The sequence below is a fragment of the Drosophila tropicalis genome, unplaced genomic scaffold (assembly GCF_018151085.1).
Source record: "Drosophila tropicalis isolate 14030-0801.00 unplaced genomic scaffold, ASM1815108v1 contig_463, whole genome shotgun sequence".
In the NCBI taxonomy this organism is placed as follows: domain Eukaryota; kingdom Metazoa; phylum Arthropoda; class Insecta; order Diptera; family Drosophilidae; genus Drosophila; species Drosophila tropicalis.
This window is the reverse complement of record NW_027172929.1, coordinates 3,778,197-3,805,329: the sequence shown is the minus strand read 5'-3', so window position 1 is coordinate 3,805,329 and position 27,133 is coordinate 3,778,197. Positions and strand designations below refer to the sequence as shown.

At 37.2% G+C, this 27,133-nt stretch overlaps 4 protein-coding genes across 6 annotated transcripts; 2 read left to right on the top strand and 2 right to left on the bottom strand.

Moving 5' to 3' along the window:
• Nucleotides 1–884: 884 nt before the first annotated feature.
• Nucleotides 885–2,809, bottom strand: LOC137574523 (probable serine hydrolase). Its single transcript, XM_068286870.1, has 3 exons — nucleotides 2,665–2,809; nucleotides 2,142–2,269; nucleotides 885–2,063 (listed from the first exon to the last, which is right to left on the bottom strand). The coding sequence occupies exons 1-3, from the start codon at nucleotides 2,681–2,683 to the stop codon at nucleotides 1,116–1,118; spliced, it is 1,095 nt and encodes a 364-aa protein (XP_068142971.1). The 5' UTR covers nucleotides 2,684–2,809; the 3' UTR covers nucleotides 885–1,115.
• A 265-nt stretch (nucleotides 2,810–3,074) lies between these two features.
• LOC137574417 (probable serine hydrolase) lies at nucleotides 3,075–4,738 on the top strand. The gene is made up of 2 exons (XM_068286713.1): nucleotides 3,075–3,469; nucleotides 3,529–4,738. The coding sequence occupies exons 1-2, from the start codon at nucleotides 3,356–3,358 to the stop codon at nucleotides 4,420–4,422; spliced, it is 1,008 nt and encodes a 335-aa protein (XP_068142814.1). The 5' UTR covers nucleotides 3,075–3,355; the 3' UTR covers nucleotides 4,423–4,738.
• An 81-nt stretch (nucleotides 4,739–4,819) lies between these two features.
• Pc (Polycomb) lies at nucleotides 4,820–7,797 on the bottom strand. Its single transcript, XM_068286709.1, is given in 4 exon segments — nucleotides 4,820–6,124; nucleotides 6,126–6,329; nucleotides 6,331–7,179; nucleotides 7,531–7,797. Coding segments are annotated over 4 exon segments (1,218 nt in total). The 5' UTR covers nucleotides 7,651–7,797; the 3' UTR covers nucleotides 4,820–6,079.
• An 877-nt stretch (nucleotides 7,798–8,674) lies between these two features.
• On the top strand, nucleotides 8,675–26,465 carry Rab26 (RAS oncogene family member Rab26). Of its 3 annotated transcripts, XM_068286705.1 has the most exons (7): nucleotides 12,161–12,304; nucleotides 17,810–18,729; nucleotides 21,483–21,593; nucleotides 24,114–24,222; nucleotides 24,292–24,402; nucleotides 24,531–24,675; nucleotides 25,299–26,465. In XM_068286705.1, exons 2-7 carry the CDS (start codon nucleotides 17,926–17,928, stop codon nucleotides 25,405–25,407), a joined length of 1,389 nt encoding a protein of 462 aa, XP_068142806.1. In that variant the 5' UTR covers nucleotides 12,161–12,304; nucleotides 17,810–17,925; the 3' UTR covers nucleotides 25,408–26,465. The 3 variants fall into 3 exon arrangements, with proteins under 3 accessions (XP_068142808.1, XP_068142806.1, XP_068142807.1); XM_068286706.1 differs by lacking the exon at nucleotides 21,483–21,593; XM_068286707.1 differs by lacking the exons at nucleotides 12,161–12,304; nucleotides 17,810–18,729; nucleotides 21,483–21,593 and adding an exon at nucleotides 8,675–9,861.
• Nucleotides 26,466–27,133: the final 668 nt, after the last annotated feature.

The window sequence follows — 27,133 nt, the reverse complement described above, 5'->3', positions numbered from 1 at the left end:
CCGAAATGATGTTGCCAAGAAAGAGTCTAGAAATATGATGCAACAAATTGCTGGAATTGGTTTCAAGCACAGGAAGGGGCAGACAAGGAGAAGAAGATGCTGCTGCCGCTAAAAAGTTGAAACAGGTTTTCGGGTTATTAACACTTTCGCTGTCATTGAAGAGAGTAAAACACAGAGATAGAGAGAAGCTGGAAACTCGGGAGTTCAAGTGGCTAGAGAGCGGGGGAATTCTTCTTAATAACAAATGTAGGTCAACTGTTGGCTTTTTATGGGCTCCCTGCAGTCAAACCACGTAAGAGTCGGCGGCTATCGGTAGTCGGATGACCACCGGGCCAATCGGGCATCTACTTTTTATTGCTTAAAATACTTTTTAACCCATTCAAGGTTTATGTATTTTTTAAATTGTATAAAAACCCAAAAGGGGAATCATTTTTTTTTACATTGATTCATAAAGAGATTCCATTTTAGATATGCATACACTGTCACCTCACTCGTGAAACTTATAGTACAAAGAAATCAGATAAGTAATATTTTTAATTTAAATAAAACTGCGACCCTCAGACTCAAAACTTAAAATCCAAAAATATCCTTTTAAAACTAAGGCCAGCCTTAAAATACTTTATACTATAAATAAATAGTATTTCGGTTTAAGGGTTCGCCCTGAAAATGGAATATAAATTGCTTATTTAGTCGGTCAATAACCAGCTTGGAGTCCCTATTAATAAATTATTGGCAAATTATTATAGAGTAGACCTTCAAAGGGTTAAGCTTTATATTACCAACTGGCCTAACCAGTTCCCTCTCTCGTTTGTTCAGTATCCTTCACAATGTGAGTCGGATAAAATTTTTGGTTGCGTCGCGACATAAGTAAGTACATATATACCTATGTATATATACTTGGAAGGTATATTTATAGCATCTCTCACACAATCTACATACACTTGGGCATGTACATGTATGCATAAATATATATATATATGTAAAAAATCAACAATCTTTAAATAGATATACATACAAACATATAAGAAAGAAAAAAAATTAAGACAGTTTTGCTGTAACCAAGAGCAATCCTGTGCACAGCTTGTAAACAAGGCTCGATTTGTTGACCTCAACTACTAGAGCTTGCTCTCCTTTGCGGCCTCCTTGGCCTTTTGTCTTGCCGCTGCCGCAGCTGCCGGGCCAAATTTTTGTATAAAGTTATTGACCGGTCCAATGATATCCTCTGGATTATTCATATGCATATGATGTGAGCCATTTGCCTCTAAATACTCAAAATTGGACTTCTTAATCAGTATCTCTAGGACCTCATCATAATATTTCTTATCCTCAAAATATGAGGATTGAGTGCCCTTAATAAAGAGATACGGACAGGTGATACGATGTGCCATTTCAACGCATAGTTCCTGCGAGCCAATGGCATAATTGTAGAACTTCAATCGGCGATCACGACAGAAGAAATACTTATCTGGATATTTGCCCGATTTCTGTATATTACGAGCCATTATATGCTTGCAGTGCTCCTTGTTGACCGAATGAAAGGTACCAATATACACACGTTCAATCAGTTCGTCATATGTGTAGCTTGGTGGCTCGTTTTTGCTGCGATTCCGTTCATCCTCACGCAAAAACTCATCCAAACGGGTCTCCATGGTGCGTATGACCGATGGATATGGTCGCTGATGTGGCTTTAAGGCATCAATGCCAATTATCATGTCCACTTTGTCGGGAAAGACAGCGGCAAAGACGAAACATATAATCGAGGACATGGAATGACCCACTAGGGAGACTTTTTCCCATTTATACTGCTTCATAATGAGACGAATCACATACAAATTATCCACAGAATTGTAATAGCAACCATCCGGCAGACGAGACGATAGACCATGACCAGGCAAATCTATGGCCAAAAAAGCCACATCGGGTGCTAGTAAAGGCACTAGAAGATCAAATGTTCCTGCATTATCCTGCCAGCCATGTAGACCCAAAATCGGTTGAACATTTTGTGGGCCATACCATTTTCCAGAGATGTGACCCCAGGGCACTGTAATGCTAATCTCAGCAAACTGCAAACCGACAATTAAACGAAAAACCAGTTTAAGTATGCGGCAATTACCTTGAGGGCTCAAAGTCTATTTACTTACCTGGCGGGTTGCTGATTCGCCGGTTAAGTCTCCAGCATGACGAAAACGGTGAATCAAATCGCCGGCTGAGCCACTGCTACCGCCGCCGTTTGAGACTTCATCCAAATCCATTTTAAAACTGCCAGCCTCTGGAATAGCCAATCGAGGAATGCAAGCAAAAATATGAATACGAATTATTTCTCTTTTTAACCCAGTTCCAAAGTTTAGCTATGGGTCCAAATGGAAGCTCTCTAGGTTCTTATCATTATCAGGCTTTTGTGTGCGATTAGCGGGCGAGGGCGATTAGTTAACGTTAGCGCGAAAGGTAATGCAAAAGCAAAGTAAACAATCAAAAAAGAGAATCAATATCGTGACAGCGGCGTCGGCATCGGCATCGCACAATTTGTTGTAGATATTTCCATGCAAAATGCTAATTTCCCCTTTTCCCATTGGCGTCTCAACATCGAATCAAAAAGCTTAAGGTCAAGGTTTCCGCCTTCGCCTCCCTTGTCAGTCAGTCTGTATGGATCGATCCATTACTTACTGTGGCCCAATCTGGACATAATACAGCTGGATATGCTCTATGCAAATTATTTTGATTTATTATAGCGGAAAAATGATGCGAAATAATACCCAAAAAACAGAACCAAATAGAAACAAAGTAATCAGCTGTTGAGCTTGAACAAAAGTGTGCGGCAGACAGACAGCGAGAGAGAGAATGAGAATCACGTTTATGCGTGACACGAATTTGATAGTTTCCTATGATATCGACAATCTGTAATCTCAATTTGTAATTCTATAACTTAAAGTAAAATGTTTGTGCAATGCATTTATAAAGATATTAACTAACGGTAACTGTTACACAAATCATTTTTTGTATTTTGAACAAATTTGTTTTGGTAAATTTTTGTAAATTCACAATCTTTTACGCATAAACAAACAGTGTTGTAAAATACTACAAATAAGCGCTCAACATATTTAATACAACTCAAAACAACCTTATTAGAGAATCTTAAACAGCATAGAAAACATTTACTATTACGCCAAACAGAGATCAAAGTTCATTATCTAAAGAGCCGCGTCACGGCAAGAGAGCTGCCGCCTGCCTTATCATCTGCATCAATGACTGATGAAATCACAGACATAACGATATCGTAGGGCAAAGTGAACGAATTAGTTTTGCTTGGTTATTTAACTTACCAACGGCAAGACGACAAATCCAAATAACCACAAAAATGAAAGTCCAAAGAAGTCTCCTTAAACTGGGCCAACAGATGACGAAGGTTGTACGTCACTCCAGTACAAATGGTAATGGTCAAAGTAATCCACTCAAAGTGCTAACCAAACATGTGAGTATTTTGGCCACATACGTTTTCTAGAACTTGCCACTGACTTTTATGGTTTTTAGTATGAAGAGATCTCGATTCCTGTACCCTGGGGTCACATATCGGGCAAATGGTATGGTCCCAAGCATGTGCGTCCCATAGTGGGCATGCATGGCTGGCAGGATAATGCAGGAACTTTTGATACTTTGGCTCCGTTGCTGCCATCCCATTTATCCTTTTTAAGTATAGATGCCCCGGGACATGGTCTTTCTTCGTGGTTGCCGCCAGGAATATCCTATCACTCAATTGATTACGTTCTACTCATACGTCGACTTATGGATGAATATAACTGGGATAAAATTACAATGATGGGGCATTCCATGAGCTCAATTAATGGTTTTGTCTTCAGCGCCCTGTTTCCCGATAAAGTGGATATGTTTATTGGCTTAGATGTCCTTAAGCCACCCATACGCAGTGCTAGGCATATTGTGGATGCCCTTAGTGAACGGTTGGAAGGTACTCTTAAGCTGGAGAAACGCTTGCAAAGTAACAAAGAGCCACCCGCCTATGATTGGGATCAATGTGTTACGCGTTTGCACGAGGGATCCAACAAATCAGTGTCCTTGGAAGCATGCAAATATCTACTGCAGCGAAACCTGAAACCATCTACTCATGAGCCACATAAGTATTACTTCTCAAGGGACAATCGACTGAAGACTTCCCTCTTCTACACACTGCACTTGGATGTACCCCTGGTGATGGCTGGACGCATCAAGTGTCCACATTTATTCATTAAGGCCCTGCAGGCTCCTTACTATGAGAAAAAGGAATACTATGATGCTACATTAGTCGAACTTAAAAAGAATCCTCTATTTGAATATTACGAAGTGGATGGCACACACCATGTTCATCTGAACGAGCCAGAGAAAGTGGCACCAATTATCAATTCGTTTATTAATAAGTATCGACCCTTATGAGATAGGGTTCCATTGGATCTAGATATATAAAATAAGTTGAAATGCCATTAAATTGATATATGTATTGATATTGATGTGAAACTGCATACTTGTAAAATTGAATAGTACCAATCTTTTTGTCTAATGTAGAACATTACTTAACGACTCTAGAACCAATCTACAGACTTTCATTTGACTTATATTAGGTAGAAGTAAATTTGTCCAGTGTTTGATCGACATAAAAATGATCGCGTTTTATGATATGCTAATTATCGTAATGCTTGAATATTCCTAACATAAAATCCAATAAAGTTATTTATTTTCTATCCTATCTCCATCATAACTGACTTTTCTTTTGCTGTTTTTTAAAAATTCTGAACTGAAAGTTCTAAATTATTTTTTATGATTTTGTTTTTAGTTTTGCTTCTCTATTTAATTTTATTTCATATGTACATTTCCGATACTGGCAATAACATTACAATTAATAATAGTTTAAATGACAAACTTCACACAAAAAGTTCACATATAATTGAGTATATGTATTTAGCATTAGTTTAAGATGGAATTTGAGCAGTAAGCTTAATAAAAACTAAACAGTGAAATACACAAGCAGAACACAGAAGAATAAATTACAAAATTGATCAATTCCATTCATTCTTGTCTTGTTCGAATATAAAAATCTGATTTTCTGTTCATTAATGTTTTGTATATCCTAATTAAATATTAATATATAATATATATATATTTATAACTCAACATGCACTGCACGGACAAAAATATAATTAATTATATAGAATAGAATGGGTTTTGAAGCTAATGAGACAAACTTTTCCTTAAAATTATATTTATAAATATAAACAATTAAAAAAAAAAATATAAATATATATGTCTGTTTATGCGTATTTTAATTTAAGTAGAGATTATAATTAGCTAAAATCTAAAATATTTCCTTTTTTGGGAGGTTTATCAATTGTAAAATCAGTCGGCACCAGATTATATATATATGTATATATATAGACAAAAAAAAATATTAAATAGAAAACAAAATTGTATTCAATTTTGAAACAGAAAAGTATTACGAAACAGGAGAGCAATATATGAGAATAGACTGTTAATTGCTGTTCGATTCAATTTCAATTTGTGTCTTTGTTTTAAATTTATAATGAATCAGTTATGTTTCGGATCTGTAGATATACAAGATTTAACCAATCAAAACCAAATCGCATAATTCGAAGCAAGGATTAATGTAAGGCTGCATCGAATTAAGATATTATTAGCATGAAAGGGATAACTTGTATAGAGTCAAACGCTAATATTAACAATTGCTTTAGTTACTTTTCACTTGAGGTTTAGAAAAATATATATCTCCATATGTATATATATATATATATATACCTATTTTTGCTGAATCTATCTTAGATTGAGAAATCGCTACATAAAGCAGTATTTGCATTTTGCATTTGCCTGCTGCACAAAGCAATTAAAAAAAAAAAAAACAACAGAACTAATTTCTATATTTAAAAAATAAATAAAATAAATATTTTCAATCTCAACTTTGTTTAAGTTGTATTTTTGTTTTGTCTCCTGTTTTGTTTTTGTTGCGTTTCGTTTGCTTTTCATTTATTTACAGTTGAGTTTTGTGAGGTTTTATATAATTTTAGATTTTTTTGTTTTATGATCAAGCAACTGGTGAGGAGTCGCCCTTCATTTCACGCTCGCGAAAAGAAGCCTCTTTCCGTTTTGCATTCCCTAATGGTGACCGTTTCAAGATTGACTGTCACATCGGTTATGACCACACGATTTGATATATTGCATTTGGCCGGTAACCAGAAACGTGGCGGCAATGCTCTTGGTGACAATGGTGTTAGTATTTGAGGTTGCTTTTGGCTTAGTTTCGTTACATTATTGTTTTCCATCGTTTGGGGGAGTAGAAGGAGGCTGAGGATGAATAGCTGATTGATTGTGTGATGAGGAATCGTCGTCTTCTTCATCATTTAATGGTGAATCATTTGATAATGATGATGCTGGATCAGAGCTTATCAATGGAATTTGCTCTGCTTTGGTTAAATTAGAGGTGGCGTCAGTTGCCTCCATCTGCAATTGAGGTTGTTGTTGTTGTTGCTGCTGCTGTTGTTGTTGTACCAGAGTTTTGACCGTAGTTACAGCAGAGGCACTTGGCCCATCCGGTGATGTCTTAATAGTCACACCGATTTTGCCAGATTCCTTTAAGACCTCCGCTTTACGTTTAGTACCTATTAAGGGCTGATCTTCGGAGCTAGATGAATTGGTATCTGCTTCGGGCATAAATGTTGAGGAATTGCTGTGATCTAGACGTACTCTTTTCGCATCTGGTTGCTGCTGTTGCTGTTGTTGCTGATGGTGGTGATGATGATGATGTTGATGACTGGTCAGCGGAGATTCGGAACGACGATTACTCTGACGTTCGGACTTGATGTGCTGATGATGGTGATGATGATGATGATGGTGTAGTTTCTTTTCTTTTTTGTCCATATCATTATTTGTGGAGGATGTGGGTGTGGATACCGAGCCATCGTTAACATCATCTCCCGTAAATGTATATTCATCTTCTTCAGATTCTGGCTCTGGATCGGGTTCCTTTTCCTTTTTCTTAAGACCCCGCTTCGAGGGTGTGCCCGAGGATTTGTTGCTCTGCTCATAGATATCAATCAAGCGACGATCCAGGATATTTACCTCTGGCTCCCATGTGTTGTAGCGTTGATTCCAGCCTTTCCATTTCACACGATACTCCACAGTGCCCTTTAAAATGAAATGTATGGGAGAAAAGGGGATAGTAGCTTTATTGTAATTTGCTATTGCTGCATTTGCCTAATGGATTTTTCATTATTGACAGTCCAACCACATACTGACAACAACACCAACACACACACACCTCTACCTACGCACACACATACACATGTGCATTTCATTAAGGCGAGCAAATGGTGGTTGCTGCTGCAGCTGCCAGCAGATATCCTCTGCTGCCTTACAACAAAAAATTATCCAAGGACATGTGACCTTGTTGTGAATATTATTTGATGCGCATTTTGCATATTTGCAATTTCATTCATTCGCTTCTATCTGTATCAACATATTCTTTTTTTTATTTACCTTTCTAACGCGTTTTTGTATAATTTTCTCGGCCGCGTAAACCAAAAAGTCGTCCATATCGTTATCCTGGTTATTATCGCGCACTACTTTTCCCTTGCCTGTTTTTCCGCGTCCCGTCATCTTTTGTGCTTCGTTAGTGCAATTGTTTTAACTGAACTTGTTTATTGTAATTTATTAAAATATTAAAGAAATGTTTTAATTTTTGCGTTTTTCGCTTTTTTTCACCAGTGTTGATAACATTGACATTACCATCGCTACTAGTGTTGTGGTGCGTTGAGCAGCTTCTAGAATGTTGTCAGTGCTGGCAGTTCTTTAAATAGGGGGTTAATCGATAAATGGTGTTTGCGGCGGATTGGCGCCACAATTCAAAAATTAGTATCGTTAGTCTGAAAACACTAGCAATATGATCTATATTCATTACACTTTGCAATGCACAGTCAATTTTTGTCAAAACTGATAGATTGCATAAGGAATTGAATATTTGTACTCATCTCATGCTGAAAGGACATAAAAAAAATGTAGTTGAGATTGACAATCGAACGACAAGTTGGCAGTCCTCGAAAATGTCAAACTGTCATTTTCTTCTTCTTCCTCTGCTTCTTCCTTCTACCTCCCGTTCATATCCTTTAGTCGGGCTCATAGTAATGAATTGAAAGGAATTGGCAGAACTGATATAAATAAAACACATTTTATTTTATTTATTATTACTAATAGTGCGTGCGTGCGTGTGTGTGTGCGTGAGCGGAAGCGTGAACACGCGTGGCGGGGGCGGGCATGGGCTAATGACAATTCTATTTTTTATTTATGCTGTGATAGTGAAATACCAAAATAACAACAACAACAACAAAACAACAACTACAACATCAACAATATAACAACCAAAAAGGCCACAAAATCAAATTGCAATATTTTCACTAAAAGGACAAAAACCAACAACAACAACAAATAAAAGAGAAATCCAAAAACGAAAAAAGCTTTAACCCAAAAAGAAAAAAAAAACACCAAGTAAAAAAATTAACGTAAAACTAAAGTGAAAAAAGTAAACCAACAACAAGAAACAAACAGCACCAATTAGATTATAATTCTTATAAAAAATTAGTAATTACGTTTAGCTAGTTGCAATTTATACATACATATTTATATGTACATATATATATATATATATATAAATATAGCATATAGTATATATAGTATTTAGTGGCTTTAAAACAAAACACCAAAAACAACTAAAACAACACAAAAAAAAAGGATAACGAAAGAAGGAATGAAAGAATAACCCCATACAAAGTTCAATTTTGCGCTAACGAATATACATTTAGGGAATTTAAACCACACATATTGTTACAAAAACTAAGTGTTTAAGCTTATAGAATAAACTATTAGAGGAAAAAGCCAAAAAAAAGAAAGAAGAAAAGACCCCCCGCCCCAGGGTATAGGAAAGCCCCAAAAAAGGAAGAGAAAAAAATCAAATTCATTCAGAAAACGTGCCACAGAGACGTAAATGTCAACATCTAGGAAAGCTTGAAAAGCTTCAGCTTAGCTTTCACAGGAAGCGAACGAGCGAGACAGAGAAAGGGAGAGAAGGAGAGAGAAAGAAGTGAAAAAGAGCTTTGGTCCAGGACACCATCCCATACAGCAGGAGTCCAAGAAATTGTGGTTATGGCTACAACGGGAACAACGGCCCATCCCGATGATGCCAGCAGCATGAGCGACGATGTCTTCGAGGATGCCGAAACGACACAGGCCCGCATCGAGGAGTTACGTCGTCGCCCCTTTGGCGATGGCTGTTACAATCCCACCCCGCCACCCGCTGCCGCCGCCACCACCTATGCCTATGCCTCCTCCGCCACAGTTACAGCCTCCAGCACTAGCACTAACACAAACATAACAACAACAACAACAACGATGACGACGACGACGACGACGACACCTTTCACACAAAAGCATCATCATCACCATCATCAGCAGCATCAGACTAGCCAATTGAGCCTGACCTCAAGTCATCACTATCATGATGATTCCCTTATGGCGCCTGTTCAAAAATCTGCCGTCTCCGGTTATCCTGGCTATCGACCCTCACGCGAGGCATTGCAAATGTATGCCTATGGCTCGGAGGAATATGACTATGAGGATGATTATGATGATGGTTGGCGTTCGTATCGTTATGATGAGGTCGACATGCATCAGCCGCCCCCATTCGATGATACTGTCAATCATAAGACAATATTGCTTGGAGATTCGGGTGTGGGCAAAACATCATTTCTGGTCAAATACAATACGGGCGAGTTTCGTTTGGGCTCCTTTTCGGCGACTGTGGGCATTGCTCTAACGGTGAGTGACAACACATTTTAGCCATTTCTTTTTTGTTTTTTTTTTTTTTTTTTTGTTTCTCGAGCGGCACAATCTTTGATGATAATGAAAACGAAAGAAGAATGTTGATGATGAAGGAGATGATAGAGATGAAAATGAAGATGACGATGATGATGAAGAAGTAGTAGTAAATTAGGTGGCAACTCTGTAGCTCAACGCTTGCTGCATGAAAATACGCCTATCCATAGATACCACCCATCTAACCAACCAACCAACCCACCCACCCACCTATCGCCTTCCTTCAATATGACGCACAATTCCAATGGATTCCTCTTTGTTAGCCTGTGTTGGTGTGTCTGTTCGTTTGCTTGCTGTGTGTGTGTGTCTCTCACTCTAAGTGTGTGTGTGTGTGTTGTGTAATTGGGCAACAGCTGTCAAGTACCGTTACTCTCGCCCGGAGATAATAAAAAGAAAGCCCCCCATCCGCCCACATCCATCCAGATGATACCCCCCAGGGGCTTCAATGCAACAAAACAACTCAATTTTAAAGCTAACGAGCTGTTTTTTTTTTTTTTTTGTTGTGCTCAGGTTCATTTCCTTTTTTTACTTCACACTCTGATAAAAACTTATCCAATACCTTGTTGTTGACAATTTGTCGCCAACTCTGCTCTTTAAAAGTTTTCCAAAAAACCAAAGTAAAAAACCCCAAATTGTTGTCCATATGTATTTTTTTTTTCTCTCCTAAAGCTTTAAACATGTGAAAAAATGGCTTTAAGTAGCAGATACTTCTCGTAAACAGAGAATTTCAACTTCGTTTTAGATTTATTCTATTGGCTTTTGTCCCATTGAGCAACGCAATGAGGCAATGCATTTGGGTTCCCTCGGGATCTGAACTGGGGGGCGATTAGAACCTTCATTTCTCCAGTGCTTAGTTCTCTGTGATATCGAATTGGCGTATAATATTATGTTGACTGTATAAATTTGTATTGTATTGACGTTCTACCTATGTTACCAACCACCTCACCTCACCTCCACCATGCTTACAATTGCCATACCTTGCCCTTGTTACCCTCAAACTTATTGCGTGTTGTGACCGTCTAAATGGGCAACATATTGTTTGGTAATCGCTAGAGGATTTTCTATTTTTGGCTGGCATACTTAAATCCCCGTCATACTCAACCTATCTATGTATGTACATACATATATATATATATGTGTGTGTGTGTGTGTATTAAACGGTTATAAAAACAAATGTGCCGAGTGTATATTGTTATACCCAGTAAGAAAATACTTGAACCCTTTAAGAAGATTTTCAAAAATGAATGTTACTAGTTTACTAGTGTCCTGCTGTGATATCCTGGAGATAGTCTTAGCAAGCTGCTTGACCTGTTCCACCTTCACTTAGAAAATCAAGGAATATCACATGTTCAAGACAAGATCTAACACTTTTAATAAATTTTTAGCAAATTACATTATGAGCCATCCTGTTCCATTATGAGTTTTTCCCGATTTAAAGGGTAACACAGGGCATTTAAATGGCTTTGTTGACAACAAGAAGAAGAAGAATAGAAAAAAATTGCTGTATTGCCTTTTTGTTTGTTTTAAGTATGCAACGAAAAGTTAAAAGCGCGCATTTGACTCTTACACACAGCCAGCCAGACAGACAGACAGGCAGATAGACGGACAGACAGACACACGCACAACCTGTTGCCTGTGCCTTTCACTTTCACTCAGCAAGCACACGCTCACACACATAGACTCCCTCACTCACCACATATACATACATACATACATACACATCCACATACATATACATGTATAGCCGAACAGACATCTAGCAGCAGCAGCAGCAATGGCCGCCAATGAAGTTCAAGTGCAGCAACAGTTTTATTTGCCTTTGGGGGGCTTAAACAATTCTTCACCCCGGCCCACCCACCGGCCCGTAAATTCTTCGCTCCTCAATCGGCCACCCACAGTTATGCTGCCCCGCATGGTCCCTCTCTTTCCTTTGACAAGTCGGCGCGTGCTCGTTGTTATACACCTGCCTCTCGCATGCCGCCTCTATGCTTGCTCCCTTCCCTGGTACACCTCGGCCTTTCCATCCCCCCTTGTATCACGTTTCTAGGCCAGGGCTATGGCTGCTGCTGCTGCTGATGCTGCTCTGCTGCTATTTCAAAGCCAAAAAATAACCGAAGCCACACGAACTCAACTCGGCGAAGGACATTGAAACCTCTGTGCGGCTGCTGCCTGATGATGACTGCTCGCTGCTCTTGGCTGGCTCTTCCTTTTGGTAGCGATTCAGTTTAGTTTTGTGTTTTGCTGCTGCAGCTTCGACCAGCCAGCGCTGAGACAATAGATATATATTTTCCAAGTGAATTTTTTTGTGCGCCAAAAAAGCAGATCACTTTTTTTGCATTTTTTTTTTTGTCGTCGAAGGAATCCAAACTTGTTTTGAAACACAATCGTAAAGTGCATTGAATTTTTTGAAGAATATTTTTTGGTTTTTTTTGAGATAATTTGTTTGATTTTCAGCTATTTTTAATGCTCGCATCTCATACCTGTATGTGTGTGTGTGTGTGTGTGTGTGTGTGTGGCTTTGGTGTCTGGGTAAATTGACAAGGTCCTGCGCGAGTTTAAAAATAAATAAATACAATTTATGATGAGAGCAAATCACTCGCATCTTTGAACATTGAATGGAGTGGGAGGTGGTTAATGAATATCTTAAAATAAAAAAAAAAATTGATTTTCATTATTTTCAAAACCTTTTCCAATCACAAGAGTTCTTCAAGAAATTCTCAAAATAAGTGCATTACGTGGGAAAACTTTCATCCCAGAAGTTGCAGTTTTCAAACTGCAACTCAACGACGAAGTTGGCAGGAAAAGCTCTTTTCGAGAGCTCTTCAAAGTTTCTAATTATTTCTAATGAACTGAACTCAAGAAGCATTTTTCAACGACACGAGAATCCTTTTTAAGAAGTTAAGCTATTTAAAGTGTTTACAAATGTTTTTCATTTAAATATAATTTAATTGGCAAAGATTTTGGAGAAAAAACACAGAGAGAATTTTACAATGTTTAATAAAATTTATGAAATCACATTGTTTAATATATTATATCAGACTTGAAGTTATTTTTAATCTAAAAAACTTAAAATGTACATTTAAAATTTTGTAAAAAATATTAAGTGTTTAGTTTTCGATTTATATTTTGAATAATATGTAATTCCAAACAAAAATTTAACAAAAAAAAAAACAAACTTATTGGAATTACAAATGTTCAAAATAAATCAGAATTGAAGTTTTTGTCAGTTTGCCTTTTGGCAAATTGTTGAAAAAGGATTAAAGGATTGTTTAGAAAAGGGCATAACGAAAAGACTTTTAAATCAAAGAACAATCTTCTAGAGTGTTTTGGTAATTTCCGCCTCCTCGTCCTTGTGCTCCTCCTTGTAGATGTTTGTTGCTCTTGACCAAAACTCAAGTTCTTTGAACAGTTTAAATGCGCATTAGTGAATGTTTTGTCGAATGTCGTTGTGGTCGAATGTCGAATGAAGACGAACAATATGCGCATCAATTAAAGCCATTCAAATGATGAAGGTCAAAACAAGTAGCAGCTTCTCTTTCCCCCCATCCCCAACTTGTTCACTTTGTTGTGTCTATCATGTCTACCACGTTACTATATATACATATATATAAATATCTATATGTATATGGGTATATATTGTCCATTATGCTACATTAAGCTGCAATTTCAAAAACTTTTTTTAAGCTGCTTGTCCGTTTCCCTATTCAAGGCCAAGAGAATACGAATGCCCAATGTTCGCATAGACAAAGAGAAAGAGAGAGAGAGAGAGAGACAAATTGGGAGAGAGAAATAGGGAGAGCGAGAGAGAGAGAGAGAGACTAACAAAAGACAGTCTTAGAGCTCAATCAGCGAAAGAATGCAACAGTTTTTTCCAATTAAAAACATTTTACCTCTCTTTCCTTTTTACCAAAGATCAAAGTGTAGGGAAATGACAGAAATGGAGTCTTTGTCTGCCACAGGTGTCCAATTGCATGAGGTTTGCTTTTATGTAGAAAATTTAAGCCGATTAGTAGCACAAAATTTATCTAGTCGCCACTCCACTCCACTCCAAGTGGGTCCCCTGCCCTCATTGGATGGTCGCTGTTCGAGTCCTGACCACCCACACCCGCCCCCCGCCTGATTATGGCACCTGTTTGTAGATAAGATAGATACATCATCTATTGACTGAATGCCTTCAAAAAGTTTTGTGTTTATTTCTGCAAAAATATCATAAAATCTTTTACGCGATGTCTGTCGATTGGCTTTGTTATCCAGCTGATAGATATTTCCGCGTTGAAATCATATCAAAAAGGCAGTCGATTATTGTGTGTGTGTGTGTGTGTGCGAGTGTGGAGGGTGTGTATGGTTCGTCATGAGCCTGCGTCTCTCGGCATTTCCTTAAAGCTGTCCATTGCAATCAGGAAACTATTGTCTGGCTCGGGTTTTGGTTTCTGCTTCTGGTTCTGGTTCGGTTCTAGTTGCCTGATTGAATGCATGATTGAATGTCTGTATGTGTGTGTGTTGGTGTGTGGGCAGGATATTCGCTTACATGTAACATACATTTCATGTCCTGCGTGGGCGATGCTGGGCAATGGACTGTAATGTGGCATCGGTCTCTGTGTCCTTCGCCCTCCCAAAAAAAATACAACCAAATTCATGCTTAACTTTTAACTTTGAACCAAAAAAATTCCTTTTTTTTTCTTTCCTTTTTTTGCTGACTCTCTCTCTCTCCCTCTCACCCACTTCTTTCTGTCTTTCCCTCTCTCATTCTATCTCTGTTGGCCCTTTTTCCAGTCTTTTATTATTATTCGTTGGACCAAGGAGGTTTGGGGGCGGGAATGCTGCAAGGGGGGCGTTTTGCTTTGTCGCCAACAGCAGCAGCGACAACCCAATTAAAAACTTTTTGTTATCATCATTCCGTTTTAAGTTGATTAAAGTAAATTGGTAGAGTGTTTTATATTTCCCCCAAAAAAAAAAAAAAAAAAATTAAGGAAAAAACCAGCCAACAAAAAAAAAAAAAAATTGAAACTGGAATTGAAATTAAAATTAAAACCAAAGGGCCAAAATAAATTTTGACCATAACGAAATTTGAATACCGTAGAAAATTCCTTTTTTTTTTTTGTGATCAATCAATAGAAAATAGCGAATTAACTTTGTTCAAAAATTACTTGAAAAAATGTCTCAAAAAAAGTCCACGAATCAGATTACCTAGTATTATAGTATACATACCCCTACTATATAGCTCGCATGTTGGCAAACTTTTAAAGAAATTATACGTTTCCTTCTTTTTGGCAAGGGTATAATTAAGTTACACCTCTCACCCAACTGCCTTCTCCCCCCAGTAACTTTGTCGTTTTAAAGAATTTCGGGTATATAAAGTTTCAGCATATCATTTCCTATTTATTTGCATAAGGAATAAAAGACCAAACAAATCGAAAATGAGACAGCCAAAGGAGGAGAGAGAGAGAGAGAGAGTGAGATACTGTAAGACAATTCTTTAGAAATTTTTGTCAAAATCAAGTTCAGTCAAAGGGCACGACAGATAATTAAAGTGACAAAATTAAAGGTCAACGAGTACACGAAAAAGTAATGAAAAGTTTGTCCAATGATTGCAAACCGCCAAATGGTTAGGTCAGTGCCGGATTAAGCCAGCGTCAATAAAACACAGATATTAGCTTTAGATCAATGTGAAAGTTAGAACATCAATCGGACTCCTGATAAATAGCGTATTTAGCAGATTATACTTGAAAGTCTTAAAATGAGATGTCACTTTTGAAAATTTGGCCAACTCACTGATTCTTAAAGTTACGAGTTTTTGTGAATTTTGAAGGTCCTTCAAGAGACGGAACACATAGCATTTGCTAATCCGGCACTGGGTTAGGTTGTCTGCCATTTTGGCATTGAAAGAGATCAAATTTCCAATGTCAGTGTCGTACAGTCTGTTCGACTGCAAAGTTGGCAAAAATTGCCAAACCAAATTAAAGGCAAATTGCTTCCATTTTGCAGTTGCAAATGAATCAAATTGCAATGCATTGCATTGCATTCCATTTGGTTAAGCGAATGCAACAGATGAAATGCCATGAGATGGCATTTCCATTAAATTTTTAATCAAATTCATTTATTTTCGCTAACAAATTTATGTCCAATCCAAGAAGTCTTTAAGGCAATCAGACAAACATTTCGGCTAACAGACGACTGACTGTGCGACACAGAGCAAAAAAAAAACACACACACAGGTGAAAATGAAAATCTACCCCCACATGAGAAGATGGAAAACGAAAAAGGAGAAAGTTTCATTCGTTTTGGTAAAGGTAAATCGACAGGATGCAGACAGCCGTGTATAATGGTCCAGCAATGTTTTGCCATAAAATGTGGGCGGGTGGAACTTTTGAAGAAGGACAAGGGGGCCAAAAGCAATGGCAAGTTGTGTCTGCTGACAACTGAATCATCTCCTCGTCTATGTTTGCGTGTGTGTGTGTAGGCCATAAAAGGATTTTGGCCTTGCAAAATTGAAAATTTGTTTGTATATGTATGTATATGCTAGCATATTGATAGATATTGACGTTCTTTTGCCAATTTGTTTACAGGGCAAATTAAATTAATGTTCAAACAAGTTTCGCTTTTCGTTACATCTCTTATCAAACGCCGCCGCCCCCCGCCCACTCTAGCCCTTCAAACGCACTCAATTTGATTTTCACAAATGTTAATGTTATTTGCTTTTAGCCAAAAGAAAAGAATAATAAAGTTTTCTCTAGTCCAAAGACCGACAATAAAGACTTTCACAATTTTAAAATCAAGTCCAAAATTCTTAAATTTGAACTAGAAGTGAAAATAGAATCAAAGATTATCTCTCTCTCTCTCTTATTTCATACCAAAAAGTATTTGAAAATAGTTGCCTAAGGAGAGCAGGATATCTGATCTCAAATGGTTTCTATATATGAAAGTTTAAAATGCAATTTAAATGGCAATTTGTAGGACTTTTTGAAGAACTGAAGAGCAAAAAGTTTCTAAAAATAGTTCCCAATCATTTATTACCGGAAATCATATCCAGGCTGGCAATGAGGTTCGAATACGTTCGTTGCCTCAACACACATTTCGAAGAACAGAAATCGTTTCTATTTACAGTTTGCGGTTGCTCATTAACAAGACAGTTTTGCGTTATCCCTCCTTCACAGCCCTTACCTGACTGGGCCCCCTTGTCACCAAGTCTATCTGTGGCCTTTTCATCGGCTTCCTTCCTACTCCCTCCTTTTCACTGTCAAGGTTCTGACTTGGTGGCATAATTAGGACTCGGAACATTTTGTTAGCTGTTTAGGTTTGCATGTGGTTAACGAGGGCAGCGGAGGAAGGGAGACGCGTGGTACGGTTTTAGGCCAACTGTTGATTTAGTGACCACCAGCACTACCCTCTTTCTTTGAGTGTGGGCAGGGGAAGGGGCAAGGTCAGGGGCAGGGGAGTGGAGCAAATGGCTGCGAATGGTTGCCATTGTCAGCAACAGTTTTTGTGGCCCCTAAAGCATTTTCTTCTCGTTGTGGTTTTTCCGCACAATTTTCACTTTATTTTGTTTTTCTATACCCTACATCGGGATGAGGCGGGGTATACACAGCAAGCAAAGGTAATTTGGCTACATTTTATTGTGAAGAGTATTTGCCAAGTCGCCTTTAATGTTGTTGTTTTTTATGTGCCCCAAAGCAAATTACAAACAATTTGCATCTGGCCGAGAGTGAAATTTCAATTTAAATTTATACTTTATTTTTTTTTTGTTTGGTAATGATTCCCAATGAGTTTCAGTTAAACAAAGATGGATGAGTGTATGTGTGAGTGTGTGTGTGCGTGTGTTTGTGTGTGTACGTGTGCAAGCGAGTGTTAAAAATAGCAGAAAAACACTCAATTGATGGATGTCTTATTGCAGAAGAAGTAACTTAAGCGGTTTCAAAATAAAGTATCCTAAAAACAAAAAGAAACAAAAACCAAAAACAAAAAAAAAAAAAAAACCAACAAAGTAGAGGCAAATAAAAAACCTGAAGGATGCGTCGTCAACAAACTCGTTATCGCAGCGATTCCATAGCCAGTCCTTTGACTGGCGCCCGCAAGCCATCGTTAACAGCTTCCCCATCGCTGTCCGCCGCCGCTGCCATAGCCTCTGGATCCCCATCCTCGCGCCGCGAGTCACTGGTTAAGCCCACCTGGCAGCATATTACACCCGGACAATTGCCACCAAGAACTTTGGATAAAATCAATGGCATCACTTCCGATGATTCCGATGATGATGATATGTATCCCAAGCGTCGTCCCAGTGTGATTGTTCATCAGCGTCAGCAATCGATATCACAGCAGCCGTTGCTCTTGGAATACATGACATCAGCATATTATCGTGGAGGAGGTGCAGGTGGTGGAGTAGGAGGAGGAGGAGTTGGAGTTGCAGGAGCTGCAGGAGGAGTAGTTCCTGGCTGCGGAGATCACATCAATCCACAGCAGCCATCCTCATCGTCAGCACAGGCTTTTGGTAATAATAGTTTCCTAGCCCGTCTCAGTGGTGTTCGTTTGACTGGCAATGGTCATGCCAATACAGCGGCAATTCGCGGATCTGGTGGTGCTGAACAACCGCTCTTAGATACTGCTGGCGGTCCTTATGGTGGTGGAGGCGGCTCTGGTCTGGCCGGCGTCGGCGGCGGTGCTGGAGTAAATGCCGTTCGCTCTGTTGTGGCTCCTGGTCCTGGTTCAGAGGGCGCTGGTGCTACACTTTGCAAATCAGCTGGCCGAGCCTTTATACGCATGATATCATCGAATAATAGTCAAGAGGAAGATGAGGATTTTGATATTATGGGCAAGGTGAATTCACATTTTAAATTATAATCATTCCTTTACAAAAATATAAACCTAACAATTCACTGAATTTGGTTACAAACAGATTTAGAATTACTTCCAAAGTAAACCAGGCTTAAAAATCTAAGTCAACAAAAGTCAAATCTCAAAGCACTACACTTTCCACGATGCACATTCGTAGAGCATCTTCACATCTTTATTCTATTCATTTGACATAGATCACTCAATCAATCACATAAACATCTTTCTAAAGTCTTTTCTACGCCTAAAATCAGTTCAAAATCGAATCTCTTTAACTTATTAGCCAAGGACTTTTTTGGAGAATTCCAAGCAAAGCTTATTATCTCAGACACTTTAGGGTTACCCTTCCCTCTCACCACCCAAACACCTATAAAACAATGTGAATTACTTAAAAATTTAGAATGTTCGCTTTGGTATTATTGTTTGTATGGCAATTTCAACTGTCGGCCCTGGCTTAACTTATATTGTAAGGAAAATTTTAAGTTCTTTGTCACTTTAAATGTGGGCGGCTTCATGTGCGAAACAAAAAAATAAAAAATGCCAATTTGCATTTGCCAAGGAAGAAGACAAAAAAAAAAAAACGAAAAGCCGACAACAAAAGCTAAGAAAGCAGAGTTGTTCGAGTAAGTTCAAGAGAGCCTGCCACAAAAAGCTGATGAACCTGAGAGCCACAATTTGATTTATGTATTGTATTATATCTTCTTTTCTTTTTTATAACCTGCCTACTACCCAGTAATCGTAGGTCTAATCGTTGCTTAGGGTATATTGAAAGCGCTGAAATGTATGCTACAAAAAATTTACAATTCACTTTAAATTTGTTTTCAACTGCTTCGAGTTGAAAAATAAACGCAAAATAGGTGAAACATATTAAAGTATGAGTAAAAATTTAGTTTTTGAATTCAAGTAGAGTCTAAGCACTTCATAATTTCATAGGATATATGACAGTCGGCATTGGAGCTTGACGGCTTTTGTTCTTTTCTTTTCGGGGAATTTATCTGACTGGAGTCCCTTTTTTTTACGATGCCAACTGCTGATTTACAGTGTGATTTGCATAAGCAGCCGAAACGTAAATTTACAATACAAAATAAAGTCATAAAATTCAATAAATACGACAAAGTGACAAAGGAAATTAAATGCGACCGAAAGTAAGAATTGACTTTGATACGAGAAGGAAAACAAAAGAAACGACAAAAAGTGAAAAAAAGGAAAAGTCGATGGAAAAGTCTTTGTACTTATTAACAAGTTTCTTTCGAAATGAAGGAAAAAATTCAGAGAAATGTATGTACATAAACTGACTGACTAACTGACTTCCTGTTGTGCCAGCTGCATTATATGAAATTTTTAAGTTTATTGTTGTTTCTGTCTTCCGTTATCCTCCTCTCCCTCTTTTTGTCCTTTTTTTTCTTTATTAGTCTCTGGCTTAATGTAAATTTCTCTTCTCGCTTCTTTTTTATCCCTACCTTTTTTTCTTTTTAACTGTTTTCTCTTTCATTTTTCGGTGAAAATTGTGCAAATTAGTTGGTTTATTTATTTAAGTATGGAAAAAATCCTGGTTGGTTTTCATTTGATTTAATTTCATATATTTTATGTGTGTACGTGTAGGTGAGTGCAAAACTTATTTGCATATTTATAGTTGTGAGAGTGAACTACAGTGGAAACCCACTTAAGAGGATTAGGCAAACTTTCTGTATATTCATTGCGTTTTGTGCAGTCTTTGGTCAATTAACCAGACCAGAAAGAAAGAGCTGAAATTTTTCGTTTTAATACACATAAAACGTTTGTATGTGTGTGTGTGTGCGTTTGTGTCTATGTACGGATGTGGCTCTCTTCGCCAGTCTTTTTCTAAATAGACACGTGCGTCTGTTATTTTAGATGAAAGTACGTATTTCGTGGTAGTTTACGCCCCTGCAAGCTTTTGCAGATAACATTTCTACCAATTAAATTGAATTGAAATCATGCTTGTTTCCCAGCTACTACAACAACAACACCAACAACAAGAACAACAACTTTTATTCAGTTAACAGATGGGCAAAAAAGCAAAACGAATCGACTATAGAGAGTTAACAGGAGTTTTGGTTACCATAACCACTGCTTAGTCACATGGCTTAAACGAAAATTGCCAACTTTCACCACTCTAAATCAACATATGTAAAATTCATAAGGTTTGCATTAAATATTAAGCATTTAACATTATGCTCGAGCATAAATTATTTTGCTCCCTTTGCATATATCAAATATTCAAACAGACAACCATTAAATTATACAGTAACCATTCGATAAGTGCGTATACCAAATAGATAAACTTGCAAACTAATAACCTTAGAATTTATGTGAGAGCTGAAAGAATAAACTCTTGAATATTATAACCTCAACATAACCTTAAAATTCGCTGTGAGTTGAAAGAAAGGACTTGGGAATTATAACCTCAAATGAAATTTAGATGAAGGTGTTGAACATAGTGAAAGAGATTAAAGTTTTAGACAATTATTATGACAGGCTTCAGAGGGAAACTAACTCAGTACCCAATCGGGAGTCGACAGATTGCTGTAATAAATAAGCTTTTTGTGCGTCAGGAACTTCTTTTAGTTAATATACCTACAATATAATGTTAACTGCTGTACTTTTGCTTTTGCCTTCATTTTTGAAAAGAAACATATCCTTTTATCTGCTCTTTATATATGTATACATAAATATTTACTTGGATTTATTAATTATGTTTATGGTTTTGGTTTGGCTAGGTCATTATGCTGGGCGATTCGGGAGTGGGTAAGACCTCGTTGTTAATACGATTCCGCGATGGTCGTTACGTGCCAAGCTATTTTTTGAGCACTGTCGGCATTGATTTTAGGGTAAGAACTTAATGGAAAGTGCCGCCGGAGTGGGGCCGAAAAAGAATAACTTTAATTCGACATTACTTCAACTACTTCTACGACTGTTGTTCGAATTACTTTTGGTGTTTTGGTGTCGTTCATCTCTAATCTAAATGTTGTCTCTCTCTCTTTCTTTGTCTCTGTGTCTGTCTCTCTGTTTCTGTCTGTCTATCTCTCTTTCTCTATGTCTTCTTATCTGAACCACCTTACATGTACTCATATCGTATAAATTTGTGTGTGTGTGTGTGTGTGTGTCTGTGTTTGTCTCCTGTCAACAGTTGTCAAGGTTATGAATGCGATTTTCACCTACTTACTTGCTTGTTGTTGTTGTTTTTCTTTACCAACTTTCTACCTTTATTTTCCTTCTTTTTTTTGCCCTCTTCCTTCTGAATCTCTTTTCTTTCAGTCTGCCTTAGTTTTCTTTACTTGTCACTGCGGTTGCCTGCGGTTGTCCCTCCTCTTTCACTTTCACTTCAAATGTCTTTTCAGTTTAGCTCTTGTACTTTGTCATCACAATCTCCTTCTCTTCCTCCTTCTCTTTACGCAACTTCTTCTACCTCTTCTTCACTTTACTTTAGTCCCTCGCTCGCTCTCCTTCTCTGTCTCATACTCCCACTCCCACTCTCTCTCTCTCTCTCTTTCTCTGTCTTCGCATAAAAGCTCCTTGGGGGGCTATTTATTAAAAAGCATGTGAACTTGAAAAGGACTTGTTGATGTTCTGTGTTTGTCCCCCTCCTACTCAATCTCTTTCTTGCTTTCTCTCTCTTTGTCTGTGTGTGTGTGTGTTTGTGTGCCGTTTCACTTATTCTTATTCATTTTGTTGTTGTTATTGTATTTAACATTTGTTGTTATTGCTTTTATTATGCTTATTATTATGTGTTTTGTCGTTGTCGTTGTTCTTAGTCTTATTCTGGTTGTTGTTGTTGTTGCTGCTGCTGCTGTTGGCCCTACATTTACAGGTTTCTCATAAATTTCAGCCAAAAGCAAACTACATCTGGGCATTATCCTGTTAGCCATACACCAAACCACCCATCCGTCGTTGCCGCTGCTCTGTTGCCTTGACTTTAACTCCATTAAATTTCATCCATTTCCCATTTCTCTCTCCCTTGACTTCCCCTTTCTTTCTTTAATATTTAAAATTATATAAATTATACTTTTTTCTTTTGCGTAACATTTTGTTTAAATAAATTTCTGTCGAAAAGTAAAATTGCCTTTAATCAATTGGCAATAATATATCCTTTTGTCTAGCTTAAGGTTAGTCATTCTTGGTTTATGTGGACAATTTTCTCTTGGTATTCTTTAAGCCATGTGCCGAGTCCTTTTATTACATTCTAGCCAACTTTAATAGATGTAGATTTATATATATTTTTGGTTTCTTATTGCTTAAACTTTCTCTCAGTGTATTGGTGAAAATGTCAAATTCAATTTCCAGTGTCATTGACTTTATCCTGTTTGTTGATGTTGACTAGAAATGCTGCGTTATTCATGTAATTTTTCGTTCCACACTCTTTTTCTGCCCCTCCCCTTTCTTTCCCTCTTTCCAGTCGGTTTATTTGTCGTATATTTAATATATGAACTTGAAGTAAAATCAAGTGAAACACACCAGAACACACACACAAACAATAGACAGGCCCGGATTTTGTAGCCTACTTTATGGGGCCATCAAGTGCTACAACTAACATGGACATAAATTATGTTCAAAGTAATTTAAGTTGCAGATCTTCCATTCTTATTGTAAGTGAAACTTACAATTTCTTAAGTCATCCAAGTCCGGCCCAGTATATCAAGAAATATATATATAATTTTTTTTTTTTGATGCTGACTTATTGTAATTTTCCTAGACATTTTATATAAGTAGATGGTACCTATGTCTATACATATATTGACTGACTGTCTGAGTGGCTGGACCAAAGGCATCTATCTGATTGCCATGTGGACTTTACGAATTATATACATATTTGTATGTATGTATGTATGTAGAAGATATCGGTCTCTAACTCTCTCGCTCACTTTTTCTCTACCTCTAACCCACTGAATATTCTTTGAAACTTTTATGTGTATTTATGTATGTATGTATGTAGGAGAAGTAAAATTGCGTATGTTTGTATGAAAGTGTGTCTGTGTGTGTCTGTGTGTGTGTGTGTGTGTGTGAGTGCGAGTTTGTGTGCATGTTTGATTAAACGTTTTGGCCTCAGGACTTTGTCCTCTGTACCCCTTTATGCTATCCATTTTCAGTGTGTCACCCCTCAAACAACCAACCCCCTCCCACTACCGCCATTCCCTCAACCAACTAAATCAAGTCCTTTTGCATGCATATTTCGTGGAAAATTAATTGCATTTTCATGGAAAAATATTCACCTTTTTAGCTCTATCTTTAGAGATCTATGTGTATGTTTAAATGTACCCACTACCTACCTACCTACCTACCTACATACATATCTGTGTGTATATTTATATAGCTGTAGTACCAATAATTAAATTCCATTTCACAATGTGCAGAATAAAGTGGTCGTAGTGGATGGCACTCGGGTAAAGCTACAGATTTGGGATACAGCCGGACAAGAGCGTTTTCGTAGCGTAACCCATGCATACTATCGCGATGCCCATGGTAAATATGTTGGGATATTAGATTTACTTTTGTTTCTAATTCAATTATTTATCTTTGATACAAACGCAGCACTGCTTTTGCTCTATGATGTGACCAATAAGACCACCTATGACAACATACGAGCCTGGTTGGGCGAAATAAGGGAGTATGCACAGGAGGATGTGGTTATCGTTTTAATAGGTGAGTGTATCAAAGAGCCACAGAGAGATTGAGTTAAAAAGTCAATTTTTTATTGAATTATGACCTGAAAATATATGCATTTGTTTCTCATCTCTCTCTTTTTCTGTGTGTGTGTTTGTGTGTCTCAGGCAACAAGGCCGATTGCAGTAGCAGCGAGCGACAGGTGAAACGGGAGGATGGCGAACGTCTGGGGCGTGAGCATAATGTACCATTTATGGAGACATCTGCCAAGACAGGACTAAATGTGGAATTGGCTTTTACTGCGGTCGCTAGGTGAGGTTTCCTTGATTGGCCCGACTCTGGCCAATCAAACTTTTACATTACTTTCAATTGCATTTTTCTCCCTTAGAGTCATCAATTTTGATTTTTTGCCCTTACACGACCTTGACAGAAATAATATTATTTTCCCCCCAGGGTTTATTTAATTAGCTAACCCTTTTGTTAACTCTTAACTAGGAAAAGGCAACCTTTGCCCCTCGAAGTATGCAATAAAAAAGTATTCATAGTTTTTCAAAAATTCATAACTTTAGTTTGCCAAATTAACTATAAGCAATGTTTGCATCGAGGTTTATTTCTTATCCACAGGACATTGCAAAATTTCTTTAAATGTTGCAAGCTAATTTATTGACATCTTGTTGCATACTTTAAGGGGACAAATTTCCCCAATTACACGACGAATCCTTAAGGATGACTAAAAAGACTTCTTGACTTTCGTGTTCTTCAAAAACAATTCCTAGAATGATTCAATTCACATAAATCTTTTTTTTTTTTCTTAAAGTTTGTGCCCTTTGTTCTTGTCACTCGTATTCATCTTAATCTTAAGTAGTCTTGTTATTAAATTGATTTAGCTTACTAATCGGTTTCGTCTATATATCTATCTCAATTCTATTCAACAGGCAACTGAAGAGTCGCGGCTACGAGCACGGCGATGATGGAAAATTCAATGTGCATGATTTTGTACGTGACAATACAAACACAAAGGCGCGTTGCTCACAATGCATGTAAAATGTAATAATAATAATTTTTTTGTTCCTGCCTTTTTATTTATTTTTTATTGTGACCCGCCCACCACCACCACATCCACCGGCCCTGCATAATCTCCATCTACTATCAGGTTCCCAAATGGGAAACAGACGCACGAAAAAAACTGCAAAATAAACAAAACGAAAAAATTTGTGAAAAGGAAAATACATGACGCATAGGTGAGAGATGAAGTGGGGAGGTAGGGATGTGGTGGTTTGGGGGGTGGGTGAAAAAACAAAACTGGAGGAGCATTTAAAAATGAAAGAAACTTAAACACACACACACAAACAAAAAAAATGTTGGCACCAATTTTTTTAAGGACCCTAGAGAGTAGTGACAAAAAAGGGGGGACACATAACTAGGATAGGCGAGGGAGGTAAAGAGAAATACGCAAAAGCATTTTGTATGTAAATTGGTTTGGTTTTGTATGGGGAAATGTATAAAATGTATAATTTGTTGGAATGTCCGTTTTTGTTTCAGGGGCGTTTTTTTTTTTTTTTTTTGGTGAACAAGTAAAAAGACAAGAATACAGAATAATCTATATACAAAATACATATATATATCTATATACAAAGCATAAATGTACTTTATTTAGAGAAAAGACAAACAAACGTTGCTCCATTAAAACATGCAGCAAAATCATGCAACATTGAGATTTGTCCAGCACGTCGTTGACAGTGGCCCGACGGTGCTCCATATATACATATACTTACATATGTATATACATACATATATACAACTATACTTGATGTATGAAACTAATATTATATACACTTATACTTATATTGAACCGAAAAACAAAAAACCAAAAGAAAAAACAAATGAATGAACCCCCAATTAATGAAAATGCAATCACTCAATTTACCTATTAAAAAAAACAAATGGGAAATAAAACCCCCATTACATTTTTTCTGTTTCCTATTGCTAAGTGTTATCAAGCCTAACCGTTAAGTTTTAACAACCATTAAATTACACCAAAGAGAAAAAAAAAGAAATTGAGACAAATGAAATTATAATTATTTACACAAAAAAACGAAAAACCCTAACAAAAAAAAAAAAAATTTAGTTTAATTACAAAACTGATTTAGGATGCGAAAAGTTATGACATAATCAAAACGAAAGAAAAAAGGCAGTTATAACTATTATTAAAAAACCTAAACTTACTACTACTACTACTACTACTACTACTAACTACTTACTAACTAAAAGAAAAAGAAAAAAAAACACACCTACTTACAGCAGCAAAAAAGACAAAAACAACAAAAAAAAAAAAAACCCCAAAATGAAAATCCAACGCATATATCATATGGAAACTAGTAAATAAAACTACGTTATATATTCTCAAGCAGGCAATATGTCTCTAACCATAAACAAAACCAAAACAAACAAATAAAAAACACACACACACACATACACACAAGAACAACCAAAATACATATTTACATTGAATGTGGTTTAAAAAGAAAAGAAACAAAATCCAACAAACTGAAATGTGTTTTATTTTCCATACCAAATTCAAATCTTGTTAGATGGATGAGATGGCAACGATAGCACACATGGCAACGTTTATCCCAAATGGCAACAATTCATTGATCTTCGGAACTATTGAAGCTTCCTAAGCATATAGAAGGATTTAGGCCTGTACCCATTAAGCCCAATCGGGATAACCTCGAATCTGGCCAACTAACAGAACATGCGAAATAATTTA

Excerpts from the sequence above, each read along its gene's own strand:
- LOC137574523 (XM_068286870.1), bottom strand. Across the intron at positions 2,064-2,141 it reads GCGAATCAGCAACCCGCCAG|TTTGCTGAGATTAGCATTAC; the intron begins GTAAGTAAATAG and ends GTCGGTTTGCAG.
- LOC137574417 (XM_068286713.1), top strand. The coding sequence starts at position 3,356 with ATGAAAGTCCAAAGAAGTCTCCTTAAACTGGGCCAACAGATGACGAAG. Across the intron at positions 3,470-3,528 it reads TCAAAGTGCTAACCAAACAT|TATGAAGAGATCTCGATTCC; the intron begins GTGAGTATTTTG and ends TATGGTTTTTAG.
- Rab26 (XM_068286705.1), top strand. The coding sequence starts at position 17,926 with ATGCGTCGTCAACAAACTCGTTATCGCAGCGATTCCATAGCCAGTCCT. Across the intron at positions 24,223-24,291 it reads ATACTATCGCGATGCCCATG|CACTGCTTTTGCTCTATGAT; the intron begins GTAAATATGTTG and ends ATACAAACGCAG. Across the intron at positions 24,676-25,298 it reads GCTTTTACTGCGGTCGCTAG|GCAACTGAAGAGTCGCGGCT; the intron begins GTGAGGTTTCCT and ends TCTATTCAACAG.